We start from the raw sequence: 21,600 nt of genomic DNA, 5'->3' as shown, positions 1-21,600 counted from the left end.
AGAGTCACCAGATACAGGAAACAAGCCTTAACCACTATGCAATGAGACAGCTTTGTCTGCACAGGCAGTGATAGAGCTGCCATATATTGTACATACATATTCATTTCAATCACTGACACTGGATTTGAATTGGCATCCAAGAGGCTTCAAGCCACCTAATCCACCTAGCCCTAGTAATCTCCCAGAGAACAAAAAATGTGTCAAGTGCAATTGTCACCAATGTTTCTGTTAAATAAATAAATAAATAAATATATATATATATATATATATATATATATATATATATATATATATATATATATATATATATATATATATGTGTGTGTTTGTTGTTACAGAACTTGTAATCAAAACATCTCGTAAATGTTTACCACATTTAACATTTACAGAGGGTGAAAAATAATCAGACAGGACCTACAACCCAGCGCGGAATTTAGTTATTTTGGATGTCTAGCCCTTAAAATAAAACCTAAGCAGTCTTTTAATTTTGTTGTGTTTTTTGGAACATGGAACTAAAAAAACATGTACCTGATTTTTTGTTTTCCTGTGTGTTTTTGTTTTGTGTGTGTGTTTTTTTTTTTTTTGGTCCATAACCGTGCACCTCCGAGCTTTAATAATAATAATTAATAATATTTTTATACAGTGCCTTTCATAGTGGACCACCAACACAAATCGCTTTACAGAGGTAGGCTGCGAATTGTGCATTATATGCAAAGTCACTTATAATAGGACATTGATTTTAGATAGGTTAATGACTTGCTCAGGGTCACACAGTGAGTCAGTCAGTGGCAGAGGTGGCAGTTGAACCTGTGACTGTCAGAGGTGTGCTTTGAACCAGTGACCTTCTGGTTACAAGCCCCTGGACTTTAACTACTGCAGCTTTCCTGTCTCTGAGTCTCCCTTCTGTCCCTAACCAGCCTTGCCAGCGATGCTACAAAATATTTTTTAAGCAAATCATTGTTTTACACGGTTGAGCAAAAAAAACTTAAATACAGCAGTGTTACCATAATCTACTGGTTTTGCTTTTCAATAGATGTTTATAGAAAAAAATGCTTTTTTATAAGTATGCTAGATTTAAAATAATTCCATATGGTTTAACAATACTATAAACTTATTATAAAAGTGGAATGTATTTCTTGCAGCCTCTACATATTGTATTTGATAGAACTGATAAACATTCCCTGTACTCTCACAAAACAGACATTTTAAAAGCCTAACGTGCATGATTAGCATTGACACACATTCATTAATAAATGAACAGTTCCTAACTAATACAGAAAACCAATTATACACAGAAGAGGATTGGTTTTGTTCCTGTCATTTTACCACAATATATTCCACCACAATATAAAAAGGAGAGCTAAAATACACATGAGCTACCCGAATGCTACAATACTGTACTAAGAAGGTCAATCTGTGATCCCAGCAGTTTTAAAGCAGGACCATCATTGGCTTTGCTGTTTCTTTTCTGCAACAACATGGCATGCAGATTTGTTAAACAACCACCTAACCTACACCATTTCTGCTACCCTGCCTTCCCTGGTAGTTTATAACATCCCTGTCGGTGGGAGGTCTGACTAAGTGAAAGAAGGCAGTCACCAAGAACCACAATCCTGCTAGAGTGAGAAGTGCCTTATTTGAAGATTGCTTATGCTGGTTACAGTGGAACTGTTCTCTTGGCAGTTTTGGAAGATTGTCTGAAATAATATATTGTGCTTGGGGAGGTATGAGGGGGGAGAGTTGTTCAGCAAAACAAATTACTGGAACAGTGTCCATGGACTAGCTCTGCTGGCTGCCGACAAATATTTCATCTGCATTCACCACTGAAGATAACTAAACTACTGCATTTAAAGATATGTGTAGCATTAGAAAAGACATTAGAGAGGGAGAAGATACAGAAACAATCTAAAAGGAGAAAAGGTATTTCTTCTTCTGAGTCTTAAATGTGTAATAGAAATGCTGTGTGAGTTCTGTTTGTGAAAATGCTTCTTAAAGGAATATTTAATTTTGTTTGTCAAAATCATCTCTTTTGTTAAGAAGTAGTTAATGACTGTAGAGGTTTTTGTCTTGCTGTATAGGGCTGTGTGGTGTTTCTATGGTTTAAACAGCAAGTAAAAAGAAAGACAGTCAGTCAGTGCTTGCTTACTCAGTTGCAGTACCTGTACCAATACTGATTCGTAACGATTCTTGTGTTGAGGTAAATAGCCTTTGAAAGAGCCGACTGCATTGTATTAGCAATTAAGTTTTAAAACTTTAGTTTTTAACAATATTAAGGAGAACTAAGTTGTCAGGCGTCTATAATTTTCTCTCTATTGTGGAAGCACAGTCATGTGCTAATGTAAAGGTCAGGTATGAAGACGTAGGAATATATTGATTCTTTCTTTTCTTCATCTGTTCTTGATATCTGTGATAAGGTGTATTCTTTCCGCAGCTAAAAGGAACAAAGACAGTCTTTTCTATTTCAGGCAATGACTACAACTGCCGTGCAGCTAGCAAGTGTGTACATTTCTCACAATATACAATACTTAATTAAAACCAGCACCGCTTGTGCAAGAGGGTAATGACAAACTCTAAATTCTCCAAGAGCACCTTGATATATTTGTCATAAATGCTGCCACAGAACTACCTAATTCAAGGGCAAGAGTTCCTCAATGGAATACAAGATAAACAAGAGTCTGCTTGGAATGATCACTGATAAAAGTGGAGAAATGACAGGACAAAATGGCACAATACAGGTTTGGTTTCAAGGCAACACTTTAACTCTATAGTGGCTCCCCCTCTCTGATAACCTTTTTATGTTTGAATGACATTGTAAAGTTGCAGAAAATGAACTTCTTAGCTGAAAACAGGAACACCTTGAATGTGACAACCGTTTCTTTCATCCCGCTGAACCTTGATCTCAAACTGTTCAAACAGGACTCTCTGCTGGGAAAAGCTAACGTTTCACGTGCCTGTAACAGGACCATGAATGCTGAGAACCTCTCAAACCTGTCCTGCGCCGACAGCCTCGCGCCACAGTGCTTTTCATTAGTCTCTGTCATGGATAAGAACTGGCCAGCCCTACTCATTGTGATTGTGATCATCTTAACTATCGCTGGCAACATCCTAGTGATTATGGCTGTCTCCCTGGAGAAGAAACTACAGAATGCCACCAATTATTTCTTGATGTCTCTTGCCATCACTGATATGTTACTGGGCTTTCTGGTCATGCCTGTCTCCATGCTCACAATACTATACGGTAAGTCTATCTTGCAGGGTGCAAATTAAAACTGCAAGGCACTTATCACACATCACCACTTTTTCTTTTTTTTTTTTTTTTTTTTTTTTTACAATACAGTGGATATTGTTTATCTCATTGAGCTTACCTGAACATGGTCTGTCAATCCAATCACAGGGATTCTAAGTTTTCCATTCAGTTTCCATATTTCAGGTGAATCAGAAAACAATTACCGATAGAATTTTGAATTCCCTTTATTACGAATCATCCTTTAGCAATCAGTAGTTGGCTGGTATGAATGAAAGACACCAGAGCAGGAAATGAATATTAAGATATTGCCCTTTAAAATTAGCATTTCTTGATCGTCTGTAGGATTCAGAAGGTAAAAAATCAAACAAACTAGGAGGAATATAAATCTATGAAAGTCCCATTGTATTCCACTATTTCTTGTAAAGCACACACACTGAGTTGTGCTGGGATTTGAATCTGAAGGATCTCTTTAATGTCTAAATTCATATAATATGACAGAAATTGGATGACAAATTCACAGAGTAAGTTTTCAGGATTTCAATCTAATAGCATTGAATGACAGATCTGGCTCATTGGCCTGCACAGCTGCTCTGCCATCCTCACTGTATCCATTGATAAAGTGAATCGTACTTCAGAAGCCTTTTTACTATTGTTTATCAAGATCTCAAGGTTTGTGTGCGCTGGAAAAAAAAAAAAATTCATGGCTGAGATCACTGTACAATATTTATTTTTAATTAGTCAATGGTCAGAGAATCTTAGGAACACACTTTAATTAGAATAATTGTGTGTGTGGGTGTGTGTGTAGAACTGTAGAACAAATGGACCTTCATTTTAGTCCTATAAAAAAAAAAAGTCAAAGCATGCATAAAAACCAAGTGCTTTAACAAAACAACAGAACCCAAACCCATTCAACGTGATGGCAAACAGCATCAAACAGTAGAGAAAAGTAAAGCAAAGAGATCTGCATAAATGTTTCACATGCGTTTGATTTCCTGTGATTATTACTATGTTTTATCTAGATTTACAGTACTTCTCTGTGCATTACCATGCTTTCTCTCTGTTTTATGCTCCTTTTTAATGTTCTACCGTGGTATATTAGATGGACTATGAGAGCCTGTAAACATTTATAAGGGTATCTGTGACTCACATTATTGTTTTTCGTAAGGGAGTATTTTATAGGTTAACATATTTGCTTGCTCTGTTATTGATTTTAGTGGGGTTGCAAATTGACACAGATGCAGACATATAAACATCTTAATCCAGAACACATCCTCAGAACACATCTCAAAAATGTTGAGGTTTGTCTTTATATATTTATCAAAATATATATATATATTATATATCTATATATAGATATATATTATATATATATATATATATTTTATTTTTATCCAATTAATTTTGTATTTTTTTTTGTCCAATTATATGTTCGGGGAAACGGGGATTTTTAGTTAGCAAAGAGGTATGAGTGGGGGTGGCAGGTTAATAAGGTAAAAATGCCACAGTCAATTAAAAGTAGTGTTAAGGACAGGTCTGTAATAATACTGAATTTAATGTGGGTTCCCAGGACCTTGCCCCTTTTAGGAAGTCTTTGTCATTATTATTCCATCATTACCTCACCAACCTACGAACTTAAAGTTCATGATGAGGCTACAGTACCCTACAAAATATAATGGCTTCACTTTCCCCAATGGGCAGATAGCCTTCTCTTTTATAATAAATGTATTACATTTTTCACATATATATGACCTCTAGGACTGATTTTGGTGAGTAGGGACTAAATCGGCAAATTATAATTTTTGGTTTTAACGGATTTTACATTTCTATACTCCCGAGAGGAGTATCCGGTAAAGGCTCCGCGTGGAGTGAAGGATGTGCCCTATAGCCCGGAGGTCACCGGTTCAAGTCCAGGCTATTCCACTGCCAACTGTAGATGGGAACTCCCAGGGGGCGGCGCACAATTGGTCTAGTGCCACCCGGGGCTCTGGGTTGGCTGCTTGGCGGGCCTCCAGAGTGAAAAGAAGCTGACAGAACATGCTTCAGAGGACAGCTTGTCCTCACTGCTCCCAAATCAGCGCAGGGGTAGTACAGGTGGACATTTCAAATTGGGAGAAAAACTGTGTAATCTCAACTGAAGATTACAAAATAAAAACTGAATTTTTCATTTCTATTGTATTTGAAAGAATATTTTATGCCGATAAAATAACAGTATTACTAATATTGCTACTACTATTAATAATAATAGAGAAAAAAATAATGTAAAATGTAGTATATTGCTAGTACTGTATGCAAAACCTGGTTATAGAGTTTGTAACCTGGTGCAGTTAAAAACAGGAAACAACTGAGGCCATGTTGTGCTCCTAGGCCTTTTTGGGCTCTGGGTTCAATTTTAATTTATTCTTGGAAACAAGTTGAAGCACTTTTTTTTTTTTTCATTGTTTTCTGCTTTTGAATACATTTTAAACACCAGTATAGAGGTACTTGCCTTTTTTTTGGTAACCTCTGGTATCTTATATTTTACAGTGAGATATGTTGACACATTTTACTTGTAAATATAGCATTTTTTTTTTTTTTACAGATTGTTTTTCAGTAAGTGAGACTCGACACAAAACAGTAGGCTTTATCAACATCTCTAGAAGAAATGCTTCTGGAGGCAACACACATATTAGCTTATAACAACAGATCGATGATTATGATATAAAAAATCCTGTTCATATGAAATTAAATTCAATATAAAATAGTTAAGGTAAAACTTAACATGTATCTGCAAAGCCACATCAATGCCCCTCTTAGATGTGTAATCTCAACAAAAGGATACGAATCTCCAGTTTGGAAGAAATTTGTTAAAACAGTACAGTGTTTTAGATCCTCTAATTCTGCATGAATCTCTGTTGTTGTCTCTGCTGAGGCCACTATTTGCCATGCTTACTAATTATTTTAAAAGCTACATTTCTGAAGTGAGACAGTTTAAAAAAATGACCACTAGACAGTGTGCAGCTGTGATTGTATATCTGTATCGAATTTTCCATTTACTAGCTTAAAGTTGCCACAGATGAAAAGAGAGCAGAGTAGAATACATCCCTGCAGGTTTGTGCACGTCATTCAATAGAAGGTATTTTATAAAACTTCGGCTGGACTGCATTTTTTTTCACAGCACATCGCAGTTTAAAAATAGATATTTCATGATTAAACATTACATTTTAGCTGTCAAATAGTACTCTTAAATCAGACATTTTGTTTCAGTTCTTTGCAACACTTTGGGGAAAAAAAAGCTGCAATATGCTGCACAAATTCACAAAAATGATGTATTAAAAATCCATCTTCTCATACACTCAATACAATCTACAATCCACATTTTTCAAAGCAATCAGTGGTTTTTAATGATTGGCTGTGTAAATCCCTGCTGCTACACCTTTGCAACTCAACAAATGAAAGCAATACAATTTACCCACTAGGTGGGGGCTAATTAATGTATCTCACTGCAAAATGATTATAGCATGCTTTCTACAGCAAAAATTGAATTCTGCTATGGAACACATATAATATTAGAAGAAAAAAAATCTTCCCAGGGCAATTAGGAACATTTTAAAGATTTAAAGGAAAAAAAAAAATGTGTTTTTTTTTTTTTTTGTTTTCTTCTTCCTTTGACTATTAGATTTCAATTTAAAAAGGAAGTTTAACGAATTGCCTAGATTGCCTGTAACAATGTCTTTCTACAGATTAGCGAAGTCACTACACGTGCTCAGCAGCGTACCCTTATGTATTATTTTCCTCTTCAGTCATTTAACCTCTAGCTGAAGCATGAAGTCTCTAAAAGGAAACAGGATTTTAAAAAAAAAAAAAATAAATGTATAAAATTATACACATTCATTAAAATAAGCAGTCCCACCAATCAGCAGCAGGACCAGAATTTAAAAGTAAATACACACTTAATAGCAAATATAGTGAGCACAAATGAGATCACTCTAGTGTATTGTTTGTATATATATATATAACATATATATATTATATATATATATATATATATTATAATATATCTATATATATATATATATATTTTGTTTTTACATTTTCTATAAATCAAGTGTACCTAACGATGCTCCCAAAGCAAGCAGGTTCTTTTGTCTTATCTGGGATAAGTTCTACTCAAAATGTGACTGGAAAGTCATCTCTCAGAGGAGATATTTTAAAATGTTTTGTTGTCAAGGTTTCTTTGTCTCTTTTGAGAAGACATACACATTACCCTTCACATACAGATACCTGTACTATTGGCATGTTTATGAGTCTAGTGGGAACTGCAGTAAATACTGAGTTTTTCAAATTAAAAAGTCCGCCCAGAGAAAACAAAGAAAGAAAAAACTAGAACAAAACAAAGATCCCCCACAACCCCGAAAGCATTCGTAAGACTTCACACAATATTGATGTATTCGTTGTTAAAGGCTTATAACAAGATGTTATATTAATGTATTCCAGCACTGGGAAGACGGTAATAAGAACAAATAAAAAAAGAAAAACCTTGACTCCTTGAAGGCTATTTTTCTACAAAGTGAAAGAAAAGTTGTAACACAGCCAAGCTTAGAGATGAGTAACTGTGCTTGATATTTCGTGTTGATCTTTACCAAGTTTAGTTTGGTTTCTAACACTTTAAAAACATGGACGCTGAAGTAAGCAGTATATTACACCCCCAACATTACAAAATGAGTGTAACTTTGTTTATGGAACAAAATGACAGTTACAATCCCCATATTATACATGTGGTAACAAACATATACAATATAATGTAGGTCAGAGCTGCCAAAGTGTCTTTATATTAATGAACACCAGCACCACCTGCAGCTCAGCAGTGTACATCAATAAACATTTTTATCTGATCGAGATGTAAGAGGTCGGAGGCTGGGTGCAAATCGGCAACCTTGCACATTGCAAGCGAGAGTCTTCACCACTAGGCTATGTCTTTAACCTCATCCCATCTCTCCAACACAGGAATCCATATCACACTTACCCGGACTGTCACACATTTCTATAGCAGGCTGCTAGAACTAAAGAGCAGCTCCTGAACTCAGATGAATGCGCTTTCATGGCTGTATCAAAAATAAACACATCATTTCGGGCTAATTTTGGTGGGGTTTCCATGGAAAAATTAAAACAAGTCTCACCTTTTTCTGGTCATACTTTTCGGGTAATTTGGGTATCCATGTAGTTGTCTTTTAGGAAGAGAAATTATTTTTCCAAATGCAAATAACATATTTGATATTAAAATACTGGAGTGTATATTTAAAATGTTTCTGTCTGAGTTCTGATTTGGCCTTCCGTAATTAGAGATATCGTGCAGCTTTCTTAAAGTGGGTTCCACTAAGTTTTAGGTTGTGCTCTTGCCAGCAGAATGTGGTTATATGTTTTGTTGCTGTTGTTATTGGGGAGCCAGTGTACCAGTGTCACGTCAATTTATGCTACCTGTCAAATTTTCCTACGAAGTGTACTGCACATGCCCAGACTGTTTTTCCCTTGCACTTGCACATGCTCAGATCTTTGTTTCCTTGCAGACCGAGGACACTTATCAAAAGCAAATATCCCAGGTCTTTTGATATGAAAGTCCAGTGCCTATGAAAGTCTACACCCTCTTGAACTTTTTTTCACATTTTGTTGTGTCAGTGGCTCAGAGTTTCAGGCATTTAAATTAGGATTTTTTTTATCACTTATCTACACACCATACTCCACACTGTTAAGGGGAAAAAAGTTTTTATTGAGAAAAAAAAATGATACATTAAAAATACAAAACTGAAAGACCATAATTGGATAAGTCTCCACCCCCCTGAATTAATACTTGGTGGAAGCACCTTTGGCAGCAATTACAGCTGTGAGTCTGTTGGGATTGGTCTCTACGAACTTTGCACACCCAGATTTGACAATATTTGACCATTCTTCTTTAGAAAACTGTTCAAGCTCTGTCAAGTTCCTTGGGGAGCGTTGATGGACAGCAATCTTCAAGTCATGCCACAAATTTTCGATTGTATTTAGGTCGGAGCTCTGACTGGGTCACTCAAGGACATTGAACTTTTTGTTCCTTAGCCACTCCAGTGTAGCTTTGACTGTGTGCTTTGGGTCTTTGTCATCAAGTTTCAGCTTTCTTGCAGAGGGCAGCAGGTTTTCCTCAAGGACTTCTCTTTGTACTTTGCTCCATTCATTTTCTCTTCTATCCTGACAAGTGCCCCAGTCCCTGGTGATAAGAAACATCCCCATAACATAATGCTGCCACCACCATGCTTCACAGTAGGGATGATGTTCTTTGGGTGGTGCGCTGTGTTGGGTTTGCGTCAAATATTACGCTTTGCATTTAGGGCAAAAAGTTCAATTTCAGTTTCGTCAAACCATAAAACGTTTTGCCACATGGCTACAGAATCTCCTGAGTATTTTTTTGCATACTTCAAATGGGATTCAAGGTGGACTTTCTTGAGTGCTGGCTTCCTTCTTGCCACCCTACCATACAGGCCAGATTTGTGGAGTGCTTGGGATATTGTTGTCATATGCACACTTTGACCAGTCTTGGCCATAAAAGCCAACCTGTGCCTTTCAACAACTTTGTCCCGGTGTTCTTTTGAAAGTACCTTGGTACTCATGGTTGAGTCTTTGCTTTGAAATGCATTACTCAGCAGAGGGAACCTACAGGAACTGTTGAATTTATCCTGAAATCATGTGAATCACTACAATTTAACACAGGTGGAGGCCACTTAACTTGATGTGTGATTTTATTACTGATTATATATATTTCTATGTGTTTTATTTCCTGAATATATATATTTCTTTGTGTTTTTTTATCATGTAAAGCACTTTGTGGCGACCTCCGTTAAAAGCGTTATACAACAATAAAGATTGATTGATTGAATTGATATTACAAGGGGGGTGGACACTTATCCAACCAAGCTATTTCAGTTTTTATTTTTAATACATTTTCTGCAAATTTCTAGAATATTTTTTTCACTTGGAAGTTGTGGGGTAGGATGTGTAGATAAATGAAAAAAACAAAAAACAAAACGCTTTTAATGCATTTTAGTTCCAGGCTATAAAGAGGTTAGATGAGGAAAAAAAAAATCTACCAATACAGTAAATCAATTACTTACTAATCAATTTGATGCCTAGGTATATAGCTGAACTATCGTGCCCTTGACAGTACCATAAAAATTGTTTAACAATGTGCTTCTTTACTGCTTACTGCATGTATACAGGCACACTAACACAAGAATGCCTGCAGGTACAACTTATAACTTGCTTTATTTGCCCATGCATGTTTTTAGACAGTCTGATCCTGAAATTACTCATTTTAATGGCTGTATTTTAACTTGAAGAAATATTGGCTTGCCATTTTCTATACAAGGAAAGCATAAAGGATGCTTCTCAAGCATCGACAGTCCAGTATGTAAATGATGGATTGCGCACATTTAAATCCCACTGAGAAAAAAATATTTGCGTTTCAGGATACATTGTAATGTCTCTATGTCTTCTACTTACAGCACTGTATATGCACAGCAGTAAGTGTTGTAGTAAAACACACTTAGAGAGCTCCTAATGCGTTTACATTTGATCTAATTTCCTGAATAACAAATGCTGCTTTGCTCTTATATTGACACATGCATTTATAACTGAATACATTTCTTTTTAATTAATTTAATATTAAATGAATGTGGATGTTTGTACCAGATTAATATCAAATCTTTGTTATTGCAGGCCTGTATTGAAATAAATACAGTACACCCTCGCCATAATGCCCTTCATTATAATAAACCTTCGGCTATAATGAACTGGGCTCCTGGACCCCAAATAACAAATACAAAATATATATGTATATATAAATACACACTGTCAACATCCCTGTCTGTACACACGACGCCACCTCAGTGAAGTCTACTCCTTTGTCTTAATAAAAAGAACGCGCTGTGTAACTATACATCCAAAACGAAAATCATTTTGTGTTGCACTAAAGCTGGAAACTATATTGATCGTTTAAAAAGTCGTGAATATAGGTTGTCAAAAAGCACTTGTTTGGCTTGTTCAGCAATGATGCGGCAAAGCACAATTGATTAAACAAAACAACAAAAATAATAATAATAATAAACTTAACCTTTTCTCGTCAAACTTTTTCATTTCGCGATGACTGAAATAAAAACTCACTGGGATTCTTGCATGTTGGATTAAGATTTGGTGCATTTTGAATCGATTCATGTCAGATTGATTTTGAAGAAAAACTGACTGTTATGGCTTCCAGTAGACTTTTGCAATATGACTTTTGTAGTTTATTTGTTACACGATGTTAAATAAAACATCTAAGTTAAGTTCATATCGTTTTTTTTTTTATTTTATTTTATTTTTTCAGTTCTAAAATTCTGAGTGATGCAAAACTTTTGGCAATAGCTTAACAAACAAGAAACACAATGTTTTTATATAGAGCCCAACGTGGATATCTTAATTTTTGTTTCTTATACAGAAGGATTCAGATTCAGTCTTCTGCGTACTGGTAAAGCCGAAAAACAGGAACTACGTCTTTTAATGTGATTGGAGTCTCGTGATGATGCAGAGGAGCTATTTAATTTTTTTCATTATATCAGGCCTCAGCCCATAATGGCATTTTAACAATTTATTAATCACCCCTTAATTATAATTTGTTCTAAAAACTGCTACAGCTTGCATTTCACTATGATAAATAATACAGTAATTGTGGCTGCTGTTGTCATGAGCTCTTTGTGACAGGCTTTTAGAGAGACTGCGAGTCAAAAAGCCAAAAAACACTCTCAACCCCCCCCCCCCTTTCTGCAGTCGAAACACCAGCACATAACCGACTACTTCAATAAAGATCGTCTTCAAATGATTTATTTATTTATTTTTATTTTTTTATTTAGTGTCCTACAATTACTGTTGATAGAAAGGCAACTCTTTAATTCTGCTGCAGGCAAAAAGGAAGCTAAAAACAAAACCCATGTAGAAACAGATAAATGTCATTTATAGAACAAAAGAACTAAGTCACAAAAGAGTACAATGGTTTTTAGGGTCCTCGTTCAAAAAATATACTGATTGTGTTCTTCCATAGGCCACACTATACTGGGGGCACATGATAACTGATTACCAAAGATGCAGTACACTATGTAATGGTATTAGACATAGGGTATACAAAGTCACAAAAATCTTATACAGTATGACAAACAGCTTGAGGTTGAATATACTCTGAAGCAGCAACAGATTTTATTTCTGGTTTCCAAATCTTTGCTCTTTTTCCCTCTTCTACCAGTTTATACCCTCCAGCCTACTTATACCTTTGATGTGAGATTTCACTTACTGGAGAGGAGAGCATCCTGGGAGAGCTGGAGGCTCTCTCAAAACATCTTGTGAATCCTGCAGTGAACTAAGTTGACAAAGCCCGTTGTCAGGGCTAAATAGATGTGTACTACATTGCAAAGACAATGACTAGGCAGTTACAACATGTGTTTCACAAAACGTAATTTAGCTAGGCAGAGCAGAGACATTGTATTCAGCAAATTGATTAAACCCTGTAAAAACAATGTGCCAATGCGCTTGTGAAAAAAAAAAATTACATTTTATGAAAAGGACAAAGGTAGCTTTGAAAGAAGAGCTCCATATTTCATAATGTTTTTCTGTAAACAAGCTTGCAGCATCAGTAATGATATGAAGCTCTTGCTTTTGTTCTGTAATTAATGCATGCCTATTCTGTTTTGGTGTGTGTCATTTTTTTTAATGGAAACATGCTGTAAGGGTAAGGTTAATAATTCATTCACAGTACCAAATACAATCCATTTCTGTGTGCTCCTGCTCTATGTTTTCCCATGTTTTCCCATTTTTCATTGTTGTTTTCCAGGATATGCTTGGCCCCTGCCTTCACAACTGTGTCCCATTTGGATTTACTTGGACGTGTTATTCTCCACGGCATCCATCATGCATCTGTGTGCAATCTCCCTGGATCGCTACATTGCCATAAGAAACCCCATTCATCACAGCCGCTTCAACTCAAGAACTAAGGCCTTCATGAAAATATTAGCTGTTTGGACTATATCTGTCGGTAAGAATGATAACTCTGCAATTGTTAGGATTCATTTGGTTAGAACAAAATATTAAAACTGACGCGAAAATAAGGTAATTATTTGATAAAGCCAGCTGTGAGAGGTACTATAATCCACACATACAATTATATGCAGGACATGTATAACAATAGAAAAGTGATAAGGACAATCCTATAAGCAGTAATGGGCCATTTTTTTTAAGTCTGTATTTTCAAAATCTAGTTTTACATTAAGAACATAACAATGTAGGAAAGTTTACAAACGAGAGGAGGCCCATCTTGCTCGTTTGGTTGTTAGTAGCTTATTGATCCCAGAATCTCACCAACAAGCTTTTTTGAAGGAGCCCAGGGTGTCAACTTCAACAGAAACTGTTCTAGCCCTAGGTATAGATGCATTTTGACAGGTATACTTACATAATATTAGTCTCTTTCAAAACAACACATGCAGAGACAGGTGGTAGTCACATTGTCTCTCACTGGAGTTGCATTTTGGCATTGCTGCAACAAGTACACTTAAAAAATATAGCAGCGCTGGAGCTCTTACTGCTGACACTGCTGATTCCTGATGCACAGGAATTAGTCTTGACTGAATAGACCCTGAGTTGAACGGTATAACAACAGTGACTTGAATATCAGCCTAAAGAAGCCACAATTTTTCAGTCCCTTTGTTGACTGGTTAATCCATCTTTAAATGGACAACAGCATCTACACCATACAAACTTAATAAAAAAAAAAAGACTTACCAGTACCTAAAGCAAAGTACAGTTATACTGCAGGGGCAATTTGCCTGCAATTTGTCCATAGTGGAAAATATAGGCCAATGTATATATTGGCTGCAATACAATACCTTAGTTCTGTAGGATGAGTGGGAAAACGTATGTACCAACACCCACTCAGTGTATTGACTTTTCTGATATGATCTGGATTTCTCATACCGTCTAGACAATTTGTGAAAGCATATACTGTGCAAACTGGAGATCTGTAGATAATTCCATTGATACAGTGAAATACAATCCATCTTTATTTCAGGCTATACTCAATACCATTGAAACAAAAGGAAGGGGAGGGGGGGAATGCTTAAAAGCACCATTTTTTATATAGTGCTCCAGTGAGACTGGGCCAGAGAGCAACCCTTTGAGCTACAGTAAGTGCATGTGTGTCTTTGTCAACCAGCCGAATGATTTAATAAATGTGAGTAAACATTTTCACCCACTGATAGTAAAACAAAATTCTAAGCACCATAGGATATTTAATTTAATTTAATGTATTTATTTATGTATTTATTGCTTTTGATATCTGTAACATATTTGGAAATACAATTAATATTTAGGAATAACAAACAAACATTAAATTATTTACAATTATATAAACTCATTCCGTAATGTGTTTGTCTGAAACATCAATTTCTTTAACCTAAAGTAAATTAAAATATTAAAGAAGGTGACAGAAAGATTTTTATTAGAAACAGTATTGTGGGAGAAATGGAACCCCACTTTTAAGAGTTCAGAATGTTTAAATGAATAAAGGGAAGCAGATTGAAGAGACCTCAGTCTAGCCACATACATAATGAATATGTATTTTAGTACAGTAGTACAGAGTACTGGAATTGTAGCTAACTAAACATCCATACATTTGTCGATAGCTGTAGATCTCAAATGTGTAGTTTTGCCAAACATGTACTTTTATTTTAAAACATGAAATATGGAACTACATTAAGTTAAAAAAATCTCTGGTCACAGGCTTTGCTTTCCGATAATCTTACACTTTCATGGTCATTTCACCTGGAAAGTGGAATGTCCCCACCCTTCAAGGTTAGTAACCAATCAGCTGCTTCCCAAAATGACTGACCTGCTGTGCAGCCAGTAAGATGCTTTACCTCAAAGGCACTGCAGATGTGAAATGACGCAGGGAGTACAAGTGTAATAGATAATAGCAAAGTGAGAACTTTAACAGGGTACTGAAATTACAGAAAGCTCTTACGCTGCATATAAACTGTACTTTGTCACTCAGATAGAACATGGACAGGGTCCAATGAGTCTGTATGACTGTTGTAGGAACAGGGTAGGAACATCACATTTTCATTACATTGGGCAGCATTTGTGATCTGTTCTGGTCTTCCAGTGCAGTATTGAACTACCAACTATTTAGAGAGAACAATATTAAAGTGTTAAATAGAATAAAAGGCATTGGGGGAAGTGTTGCTATCTGATTGTGTACATCATAGTCTTAATTGGTTTTCATACAGATTGAGTTTCAGTGGGCTTGTGTGTGTACAAATCTTTGAGTATGACGTTCAAACCGTATCATCAGAAGATAAGACCTCTGAATATTATGGTAATAGCAGTTGCTGATATCAATGTAATACAATCATCTGGAATGTTATTTGATCTGATATCTGATAGAGTTAACCTATATCCAGTGGAGATGATGTCACCATTTTGATTCAGGTGGTGGCTGTGGAAAAAAATATATAATATAAATATATATCTAGTTCTAAAATAAGGCTACAGTGCAACCATATAGCCTGTCACAAATTAAAAATACAGCTCTATGGGCGCTGTTCTGGTCTAAAATGCTTGCTCCAATCTTGTATTTGGTGTTTTTGGTGTTCTGCTTGACACCTTTTGACTGCTACATCGCTTCCACCAGCAAGTAGGCAAATTACTGTAATAGTTGTTTTCTGGGGCATTTGTTATTCTTTTAGTATACATGACAAAGTGAACCATCATTTCACTGTTGGATTACATCCTGGTAGACAGAACCCCTGGTTAGTCAGCACCCACCATCGTGGCCCTTTCAAATCTAACTTATACTGTAGCTACCTGCTGCAGGCCTTGAGTATTGCAAAATCACACATGACTAGTGACAGAAGTGTCAACAAAAGCAACAAAAACTCTTAACAAACAATTGAATCAACAGAATGTCAGACATTACTCTACTCCAACATTATTGGGGGTTCTATGATATTGCTGTCTCATACTACTAGAATTGTGCTTGAGATCCAGACCTTTGTACACCCTCAACACAAATTTAAAACTCACACACTGTTGCAATTCCATTATCACAATTGTTTTGATATTTTTTTTCACATCATGGCTCATAATTGAACCAGGAACATTCTTTTGAACATGATCTATTCTTCCAAAAGCCATATTTTCGCATGCTTATTTTTGGTTTTGCTTAAATAAATTAAAGAATGCTTGTGCGTGAAATCCAAAGAAGTGACTCCTTCTGTTCAAACATTGTTCGAACCACAAAATGAATGTTCAGAACAAGATTATAAAGTTGTTGTTTTAAAATTTAAGATGATTTTCCACACATCAGCTTTCAAAGCTAAGAATCTGACAGTCTTGTTTTTTTCTGAATTGAGTCTGATAACTTTAGCAAATTGATGCAGCACCTGAGAGATCATTCTCAAATAGTACCTCACACCTTCAAAACACAATTTGCACAATTTTTTAGTTAAAGGGAAAACAACTAGTAGCTGACTTATCATGGTCTTCTCTTTTTCTTTTTTCTCAATTTGGTTAAGTTAAATAAAACATAGAGCAAAATAAATAACAAACAACTCTTTAGGTTAATTTAAGGACATAAAAATGTCCCTTAGGTGTTTGTTACGAGCTATGTTAAATTAGCAGGTGAATTTCTTTCACAAGTAATGGCGCAAAATTGCATTTTGGTGTAAAGTCCTTGCTGTTGTAACTGACACTTTTGAATTCTTTAACCTTAACTGTTGTTGTTACATACGGTACTGTAGTTTTTTTTTTTTTTTTTTTTAGTAAATTGCACTTTGGAGAAAAGACCTTAAACTTGCACCAAAGTGGCATGAGGTACAATTGAATTATTGCTGCTGCATCATTCATTGTAGATAATGTAGTGCTGATCCTACCAGTGCTTTATCAAAGTTTGTTGGGTAGTGAGATCAGTAACACAAAGCAAGAAATGAGTTACAAAAACCATTTTCAAGGATTAATGGTCAGTGGCTTACCTGTTTTTCTCTTTTTTCATTTTCAAGGAATATCTATGCCTGTTCCGGTTTTCGGCCTGCGGGATAAATATAAGTTTGTCAAGGACGGCAGCTGCTTTCTCACGGACGAAACCTTTGTTCTGGTGGGTTCCTTTGTGGCCTTCTTCATCCCATTGACCATCATGGTGGTGACCTACTTCTTGACAATCAGGGCTCTGCAGAACGAAGCGACCATGTGCTTGGATGAACTGGTCCCCAAAACCAAATGGACATCCTTTAGCTTCCTCCAGCAGAGCTCCTTGTCCTCAGAAAAGCTGTTCCGCAGGTCTCTGAGCAAAGACTTCAGCGTTTGTAGACAACGGACCATGCAGTCCATCAGCAATGAACAAAAGGCATCAAAGGTCCTTGGGATTGTCTTCTTTTTGTTTGTGTTCATGTGGTGCCCGTTCTTTGTTACCAATGTGCTGGCCGTAGTCTGTAAGGACACCTGCAACCCTTTTGTAATTGGTGGGTTGCTTAATGTCTTTGTGTGGATCGGTTACCTGTCTTCTGCAGTCAACCCCCTTGTGTATACATTGTTTAACAAGACGTATCGTTCAGCATTCTCGCGCTACATCAAGTGTCAGTACAAGGAAGAGAAGAAGCCACTGCAGCTCATTTTGGTCAACACTCTTCCACCTCTAGCCTACAACTCCACTCAGCTCCAGCTGGGCGACATGAACACACTGAGAAACGGCAGCCGGATGGAAAGCAAAGACTATTCTGTTGTTTCCTTAGGGATTCATCATTTTAATAGTTCTAAACCCAACGCCGGTCAGGTGACTGAGAAGATGAGCTGCGTCTAACTGTGCTGGACTATCATTCATTTTATGTAGAAGAAAGTGAAGACATTGATAAAGACTTCTCGGTGAAATTTTGCCATACAGTTTTACAAATTTCTTTTTGTACAAGAAAGACTGTCAATATGGGAACCCATAGCATTTATCAAAAGAGATATACCACCGAGGCTATATCTTAAGATTAATATTACAAATAAAATGCTTTTTCAACAGAAGCCACAGAGTACACTTCAGGAATAATTTTATACTGCCAAAATATAGTTGTAATTGTAGGAAAAGGCAGTCAAGGTTTATTACAGCATCAATAAAGAAAAACAATACAAATATGTTTTGTTTTGCAAAAGCTACATTTTCTATACTGAACCTACTTTTAATGTTTAATTCATATATTTAGACATTTTATATTACCCCCCAAAAAAATATTATCGTGTTCGTCTTGGAGATTTGCTAAAACTTCATTTTTCAGTAATACACAGCAGAAATAGTTTTAACATGGTATCCTCACAGTTCTTTAAAGTGTAAATAGTTGTGAATTTGTTCTGAGATCCTCTTTTGCTAGCACAATACTGAGTTTCACATACTTAAAATTCTATTTTCTGTGCACCCGTTGATATTTCTGAGAGCCTGGATTACATACAGAATTCCTATGGTGGTAGAGTTAGAGAATTTCTGACAGAGCTTGGAAGAAATGTAACTAGCGCTACATGCATTGCCTCTGTGACATTCCAACAGCACTGGCTGATTACAAAGGTACCCTTGGAAATGTTTAAGGCAGGACTCATATGGTACTACTTTCATTTTTTCATCCTGTAAATGATCATATATTTCCAAAACAAAATGGTTGTGTTACTGACACCTCATATTGTCATAGCCTTTCAATTACAAAACATTTCCACTTTGTATACAGTAACTTGTCCTGTTTAAGTATGTAAAGCGTATTTAGCAATAGAGATCTATGTTGTACAAGACAATGCTACGAGATAAAAACAGTGTCTGTAGTATATATTTGAGAAGCTTGCATGAAAGTTTGGTCACCATGTTTTTAAAAACCCATTTAACTACCATTGTGAAGTAACATGGGCTGCCTGCCATATGTTGCATAGTTCAAGATAATTATGGATCAAAGTAATTTAGAAGTGAGCATGTGCGTCACTGTAGGCACCTTTAGTCTCACTCTTATATACTTTAAAGGTCTTTTTCTCGCTTAACGGTGTTCTTTTTCAGAAGCCCTTTAAGATTCAACTAATTTAACTTTCATAAATTATTTAACACACAAGGTACCCTTTTCATTTTCATACTTTTTTTCATGCATAATTGCTAATGCTTGGTTAATGCACTAGCATTGGCGGAAAACAAATATTGTTTCATCTGCAGTTAGATGGGTTCTGATATTTTTATGATCCATATATTCCAGATTAAACATCTCTAGGATAAACCCAACCAATCCTCTGTTCTCACACTAGCATTGCTTGAGGGTGTAAAAATTACTTAATTGATCCAAAATGATCGACATACCAATATTCTTATTTTGAAAATAGTTGGGTAAAATTTTAGTAGCAGTATATTTTACAACCCCATTGTTGTCATAAATTGATATTCAGTAAATACGCCACTGCCTTAGCTACAGACAGAGGAACTCAAGCAAATAATGATGAGCACATTTCTTGTCTATTGCCCATTGCTCAATGTTAAGTTCAGTGGCATCTTTATGAAAATAAAAAAGGCCAGACATTTTTTTCTGGACCATTACAATAAAGTTTCCCAAAGGAAATGCTCAAGATTTCCAGGTCTTAAAATACCGAGCCACACAAGTAGATATTAATTTACCATATAAAAGGAAAAAAGACATACGGTACACTGCACTGCAGATACATTCAGAACCAACTTTTTGTCTAGCGATTTTTCTCTTGTCTGTTCAGAATAAACTGGATACTATAATTTCTCCCAATCAGACTGGAGTGTTTTTGTGTGTGTGTGTGTGTGTGTGTGTGTGTGTGTGTGTGTGTGTGTTTTCAGGAGGGGGACTACTGAAAAAAGAAATATAATTTCCATGTATTCAATATCAGTCTAATAAAGGTGTCCCTCAAACATATTCTGTTTTACACTATACAGTATTCCTTGATGTTTGCTTAACACAGTGATTTAAAGGCATGGGGTGCGTTCAACTAGGCGAGCGTCCGCAGTGAACCGTGTTAGGCTAGTTGAACGGTTTACTGAACATTCAACAAACATTTAAAAAATGCGCTTAGATCAACTTCGGATTTAGCTGCACTAGTGCCTTCATTAATCATATTACACAAATTCACGGATGATAGCGACCTTAGTAGCGTTCAGTTAGTTGAAATTTTTAACGTAACGTCACTTATAAAAGCATCCGCCTAATAACTATTGTGGAGATCTATACAATGAGCAAAGCGAGACGGATTCAGAACTAACTAAATTTTTATTTGCCAACACAGAACTGATCAACAGGCGACTGAGTCCTGCGCTGTTATATGACTCTCCGGTTGCTATCAGCTGCAGCTACGCACTCTAATCCAGTTATCTCCTATTTCTCAGCACCATTCGGTTTGTCTCTTGTCCTGGTTACACGCCGAGAGGATACCTCCCATTTTTCATTAAGAAAACCTGACTCCTCTTTTCTAGCACCCATCCAAACCCTTCTGCTGTCTTTTACTGTGTGACCCCATATTTGCTGCAGTACCCAGCAGGATTGGCTCTCCAGTTCCGCCGCCGCTACAATATGTTTTATATTGAGTAGCCTAATAAAACATGATAAACTCTACATTACTTTTGAAATAGTTTAATAATCACATAATGTAATAGTGAAACCTACAACGCATTATATGACGGCTCAGCTATAGCGGCGCTACACATATTCTGCCATTTTCAGGCAAAGTATGTCTTTTTTTTTTTTGTTGGCGGTTAACACTGAAGACGGTGAAGCAATGGACAAGATTGGTGACCTTAAGAACGTTTATGAATTAAAAAATAAGAGAAGCACCACTAAAATAAGAGCTTTGCTTATTTTAAATTCATAAACGTTTTTACATTCACCAACTTTATTTATTTTTTGTTTGTTTTGCTGGTATCAGCCTAGGTTGCGGTTTAATTAGCAACTTTGTATTTACTGCAGTGTACTGTCTTGCAGCTTTGTATGTGCTGCGGTGTAAGTCCCGTGGTTTAATGAATAACTGTGTTTGTAACCATTTATAAACTCAACAAGATCAACCAACCATTTTTCTTTTTTTTCTTTCTTTTTAAATTATGTAAACGGACCCTTATACAAATTACATATTAGAGCACTTTAGACTAATTAGTTAATATTTATCATCAGCAATATACATAGGACTATATATTTTACCATTTTTAAACATATTTGACCAATTTTATATTAAAAAAAAAACATGTTTTTAATTCACATTATATTATAAACATAACATATAAACAAATCTGATGTAACTCTTTCTGCTTCTTGCTTTGT

At 35.9% G+C, this 21,600-nt stretch overlaps 1 protein-coding gene across 1 annotated transcript; it reads left to right on the top strand.

Annotated features, from left to right (window-relative positions):
- Window positions 1–1,612: 1,612 nt before the first annotated feature.
- On the top strand, window positions 1,613–20,054 carry LOC121327706 (5-hydroxytryptamine receptor 2A-like). Its single transcript, XM_041271854.1, has 3 exons — window positions 1,613–3,238; window positions 13,110–13,310; window positions 17,326–20,054. The coding sequence occupies exons 1-3, from the start codon at window positions 2,827–2,829 to the stop codon at window positions 18,120–18,122; spliced, it is 1,410 nt and encodes a 469-aa protein (XP_041127788.1). The 5' UTR covers window positions 1,613–2,826; the 3' UTR covers window positions 18,123–20,054.
- Window positions 20,055–21,600: the final 1,546 nt, after the last annotated feature.

This window comes from Polyodon spathula, chromosome 15 (assembly GCF_017654505.1).
Source record: "Polyodon spathula isolate WHYD16114869_AA chromosome 15, ASM1765450v1, whole genome shotgun sequence".
Taxonomy (NCBI): domain Eukaryota; kingdom Metazoa; phylum Chordata; class Actinopteri; order Acipenseriformes; family Polyodontidae; genus Polyodon; species Polyodon spathula.
This window is presented reverse-complemented; position numbering and strand designations above follow the sequence as displayed.

Coding starts and splice junctions, on each gene's coding strand:
- LOC121327706 (XM_041271854.1), top strand. CDS start 2,827: ATGAACTTCTTAGCTGAAAACAGGAACACCTTGAATGTGACAACCGTT. Junction 3,239..13,109: donor CATGCTCACAATACTATACG/GTAAGTCTATCT, acceptor GTTGTTTTCCAG/GATATGCTTGGCCCCTGCCT. Junction 13,311..17,325: donor TGTTTGGACTATATCTGTCG/GTAAGAATGATA, acceptor TTCATTTTCAAG/GAATATCTATGCCTGTTCCG.